The sequence below is a fragment of the Setaria italica genome, chromosome VI (genome assembly GCF_000263155.2).
Source record: "Setaria italica strain Yugu1 chromosome VI, Setaria_italica_v2.0, whole genome shotgun sequence".
NCBI lineage: Eukaryota > Viridiplantae > Streptophyta > Magnoliopsida > Poales > Poaceae > Setaria > Setaria italica.
Genome location: NC_028455.1, coordinates 5,537,223 through 5,542,044, shown reverse-complemented (window position 1 = coordinate 5,542,044; position 4,822 = coordinate 5,537,223). Strand labels below are relative to the sequence as shown.

The 4,822-nt window shown below is 52.2% G+C and overlaps 1 protein-coding gene across 1 annotated transcript; it reads right to left on the bottom strand.

Annotated features, from left to right (window-relative positions):
- Window positions 1–2,085: 2,085 nt before the first annotated feature.
- Window positions 2,086–3,294, bottom strand: LOC111257686. Its single transcript, XM_022827718.1, has 3 exons — window positions 2,894–3,294; window positions 2,558–2,792; window positions 2,086–2,189 (listed from the first exon to the last, which is right to left on the bottom strand). The coding sequence occupies exons 1-3, from the start codon at window positions 3,292–3,294 to the stop codon at window positions 2,118–2,120; spliced, it is 708 nt and encodes a 235-aa protein (XP_022683453.1). The 3' UTR covers window positions 2,086–2,117.
- Window positions 3,295–4,822: the final 1,528 nt, after the last annotated feature.

Below are 4,822 nucleotides of genomic sequence, written 5' to 3'. Positions count from 1 at the left end.
TGATTTTGTGTTGTAATTGTACCTGACAACATAAAACAATTAAATTAGTGTAAATAATTTACCCTAAACAAGTGTTCTAAATTATAAAAAAAATAGTTCATACATACCACTATATGCTCCTGGTCATTCACCAGGAGCAGGGGCAGGAGCCGGCGATGGGGGCGCCGGCGATGGGGCGCCCTCCTGTTCAAGGGGGCGGCGGACGGCCGGGGGGCGCTGGGGCCGACGGTGGCGGGCGGTCAAGGGGCGACGCGGGCCCAGCAGCTGGCGGCGGTCGTCGGGGGCTCCAGGGGAGGCGGCGGCCGTCGGGGGCGGCGATGGAGCCCGGCGGCCAGGGCCGACGCCGGGCGTCGGGAGGCGCCGATGGGGGCCTGGCAGCGGGCGTCGGGAGGCGGCCGTAAGGGGGCCGGCGGCGAGCCTCACGGGGGGCGGCGGCGAGAGCCCAGCGGCAGGCGTTACGGGGCGGCGGCGAGTGTCGGGGAGGCGGCGACGGGCGTCAGATGGGGGCCGGTGACGGCGTTACGGTGACGGCGGCCCGGCGATGGGGGCCGGTGACGGCGTCACGGGGTCGGCGGCGGGGCCTCAACGATGGGGGTGGCGGCGCGAGGCCCGGCGGCCAGGGGCGGCGGCGCGAGGCCCGGCGGCCAGGGGAGGAAGGCCAGCGGCCAGGGGAGGCGGACGGCCGGCCGGCGGCCAGGGGAGGAAGGCCGGCGGCAGGGGAGGCGGACGGCCCGCCGGCGGCCAGGGGAGGCAGACGGCCGGCCGGCGGTCAGGGGAGGAAGGCCGGCGGGCGACGGGTGGGGAGATGCGCTGTGCAGGTGAACGGAGGAGAGGAGAGGTCTGTGCGTGCGGGAGAGAAAAATTAGATGAAAGGGTACATCATAACCAGTGGCAGGTGGGTAATTTTTTACCCCAAAAGCACTTGAAAGCAGGAGGAAGGTGCTTTTGATTTTGTACTAGAGCAAAAGTAGCTTTTGGGCAAAAGCTCGTAGAGCTTTTAGGCCCTTTGGTTGGCTTTTGGCTTTTGCAAAAGCAAAAGCAGGTTGGAAAGCCCAACCAAAGGGAGCCTAAAGCGGGTCACGGGGCAGCCCTGGGGAACTAGCCGGTACTAATGAAGTGGACGGAAAGGTCCATTCAACGGTAGTGATTGGGCAGCCTTGGAGCATCTGCAGGCACATCCTGGGCTTTGCAAGGTACAATCAATCATCATGGTGAAGGAAGCACACAGCACAACCACCTGCGAAAGCTAAAGCTGCAGTTATTTTCAATAAATGAAGCTCCAGTTGGAGAATTTAAAGGCTAAATCATGGGTTTGGGATGATTGATCAGTGAGAAAGTGCTGATCATGAGTGTAGCATCTCGGAAAAAAAATCCAGGCGGAGAAAGGCAAATTGGGCGGTATGTAGTGTAAAGTTGCAGTAATCCCACTTTGTACCAACTAATTACACCCAGAAAATGTTGCGCCAATTGGACTACTAGTCTTTTAAAATTGTGTCATGAGAAGATTTTACCTCTCAACTTTTTTTTACCTTTGCAGTAGCCAATTGGCAACCCGAGTCGTTCTCTCTTGACTGACCAACAAGATGCTGCTGGTTTTTTACTCAGTCAGCATGAGGTCTCGATCCCTTGAAAAGAAAACTTTAACTTGAGGTTGAGGGTACCGTTTGATGAGCTTGGACAGGCCAGAATCAAACATCTTGCAAGATGAAAAGAAGAAGGTAGATGTTGCCCAAAATCGTTGTAAATTACTTTAGGGAAAAAAAGCAGAGAAGGTCCAGAGAGAACTGAATTTAGGCCTCCGCATGCCAAACCAGCACAGCCCATTTAAGTCACTCGCCAATCGCCACGATTAAATCAATCCAAAAAGCCTAACAACACTACAATCATGTGTGATTTGGCGTTGCCGCAGGATATAGTACAGTACACGAGGAAGCTGTCCGCTCCTGCGAGCCGGTTTGATCCACCCCATGTTCAACGAATCACCGCACAGAAGGCAAAATAACCATTAAAAAAGACAAACTGGTCCAAGAACTCCTGTTGGCTCTGCATGGCCTTGGTGGCGATGAATGTGTGGCCGGGTCGCTGATCGATCTGGTCCTGGTCATAAGAGCAGTACATCACGCGATCAAGTCCAGCACCTCCTCCATGGTCAACTCGAGCCCGATCGCCTCCTCCATGGTCAGAATGCCCTGAAGAAAGTAGAAAAGAAGTATCGTACACAAGTGAGAAGTGCGCTTGGGAAAACCCGTGTTGTAAGAACTATGTTCATTTTTCTTCTTAATGAAAAGATACGTAGCTTTTCTACGTATTCTCGAAAAAAAAACAAGTGAGAAGTGCTGTGGTTATGTATGTGTCAATGTGCCTGTGAGATGAGAATTGTTAGATGAGAATTGTTGTGGTTATGGATGTGTTGGTGTGCCATGACCCATGTGAGATAAGTGCATGTTGCATGGTATATTGTGGCAAATCATCAGTGAGTAGCAAGCAGACTGCAAGGCAGTAGTGTAATGTATCTGTTACTTGTGTGCACATGCATGAGACGGTGAGAGCAACGTACCTGCAAAACAAGGCACCTCTTCAACACCTCAATGATCGTGTGTGGGGCTTTAGCCTCCGTGTAGCTATGACCACCCATCTCGATAGCACCACGACCACCGCAATCGACCATCCCGATAACACCTCTCCTCGATAGAATGGGTCCACCGGACATACCCTCCATACAAACACAGCTGAGCAAAACATGGTAGAGCTCGATACCCTGATGAGTACAAATGTAGCGAGTCCCCTCTGGCCTTCAAATAAACAAAATAATATAAATGCTGTCAACATACAACTAGTAGTAGCATTAGACAGGCTAGAGATTTATAAGCAGCAACAATAGAAGAATACATACCTGACGAGCCCGGGTGAGAGACTAGGGAGCCTTGAAAAGGTCACACCAGTCAACAGGGCGTCCGGGTCGCAGTACCCGACCGAGATAACACTCTCCCCGACGGTGGCATCCTCCTCCGGTGCGAAGCGCAGTGGCGACACGCACGTCAATCCCGCCACCCTGAGGACAGCGACGTCCATGACAATATCCCGGTAAATGATAGTTGCAGGTAGTTGCTCAACTCCCCTCGGAAACTTCGGCCTCCTCACGCACAACACATCTTCGTCCTCAAGATCCACTACGCCCATGCAGTGGCTAGAGGCCAGGACGAGATCACTTTTAACCACGAAGCTGGATCCTGACTCAACCTTTCCGTTTGCCCTGAACACGAGGACAGCGACGACGCTCTTCCTAGCAGCCATCGCCCTGGAGTAAGCCATCCAGTCGGGGTTCGTCTTTGACAACCTGTAAAAACGTCCTGATCAAAAACTCTACTACAAATTCCAACATGCTGGCAGCTGTATAAAACGGAAAGGGGTGGCCCTGAAGAAGGGAAGGCATGTACAACAATTTATTCTGCAAATAGTGCAAGTCACATACAGACAGCGAAATAGACAACCTATACAGTGATCGGTGTATTAAGTCATCTGCAAACTATTTAATTCATTCATGGACATGCAAATAATGGTGATCAAGTGTAAATTGGATTTTTGTATACCATTTTATTACTTGCACGAGAGAATGCACAGTCGATTCAAATAAAGTCACATGAACTACTTCGAGAAGCATAATATAATATTTATTAGAGCATTACGGTATGGGTTCACGGCATGATGTAGTGTAGGTGCAAGCATTACGGATCATTCCATCTACATCAAAATGACATCTCCAACCTTATAGTACAGCTAGCATTGGCTGGTGGGTGTGCAAACCGGACATATATTCAGATAATGATCCAGTAGCAAGAAATCAATAGAATGGAAAGCAAAATAAACAAGCAAACAAAAAAAGTTTCTATGTAATGAAATGTCTGGATCATCGACAACTAAAGTAAGAAGTCTGCCGTAGTTGACTGCTGATAGACTGAAACCATTTACAAGTGATACGTGACATTATCTGAAAAACTGAACTATGCCAATACACGTCTTGTTTAACTGAATACAGGTTACCACTGAACAAAGATTAACTGAATACACCACCCCTTCTTCAGAACTAGCACGTACGGTGGAGGCTGCCGGTGAAGCTATGGAACTGCATAGCTATGGAATACACGTCCATGGGCTGCATCCCACCATGCCTATGGAACTGGAAGCCGCCGGTGAAGCTTTGGCTCCCGTCGGTGGAGGGAGCCACAACGCCATAAGCACCCCGGGACATAACCAGCATATAGTAGAGCCGGCTGTCACCGCAGCGCGCCGCCGAGGACAGGTCCAGCCCCGGAGCTGGAACGCTGCGCCCTTGCTAACTCAAGCCGCTCTCGCCGTACCCTTCCGCTACCGCTCTGTCGCTTCCTTCCGCGGTTCCGCCCACCCGTCGACGCCGCATCCAGCAGCTGATGCGCCGCCGCACCGCCGCCTCGTGCTGCTCTTGCCCCATGGTTTGCCGCAGTGACTGGATGAGGAAGGGAGGAAGTAGGCAAAGAGACCGGGAATTTTGCCTCGTCTCTGCTGGTTTCCCCTGCCAAATCGCGCGCGCCCGCTCAAGATCAGCCGCCGCCGCTGTCCAGAGAAGACGACCCGTACAACGCGCCTGCACCTTCTTGGAGCACTCGGGTCTCTCTCTTCAATTAAAACCGTACACGTCAGCTTGTATTTGTATACGTGGCGCTATACAGACGGGTGCCATCTCTCCGCTGTTCATGGCCTTAGGCATTTCTACAAGCACATTGCAGTCACGGTAGGCCACTTGCCACAGCCCACAGCCACCTCCTCATCCCCATTGGCTACCTCT

Excerpts from the sequence above, each read along its gene's own strand:
- LOC111257686 (XM_022827718.1), bottom strand. The coding sequence starts at position 3,294 with ATGGCTGCTAGGAAGAGCGTCGTCGCTGTCCTCGTGTTCAGGGCAAAC. Across the intron at positions 2,793-2,893 it reads CTCTCACCCGGGCTCGTCAG|GCCAGAGGGGACTCGCTACA; the intron begins GTATGTATTCTT and ends GTTTATTTGAAG. Across the intron at positions 2,190-2,557 it reads AGAGGTGCCTTGTTTTGCAG|GGCATTCTGACCATGGAGGA; the intron begins GTACGTTGCTCT and ends TACTTTCTTCAG.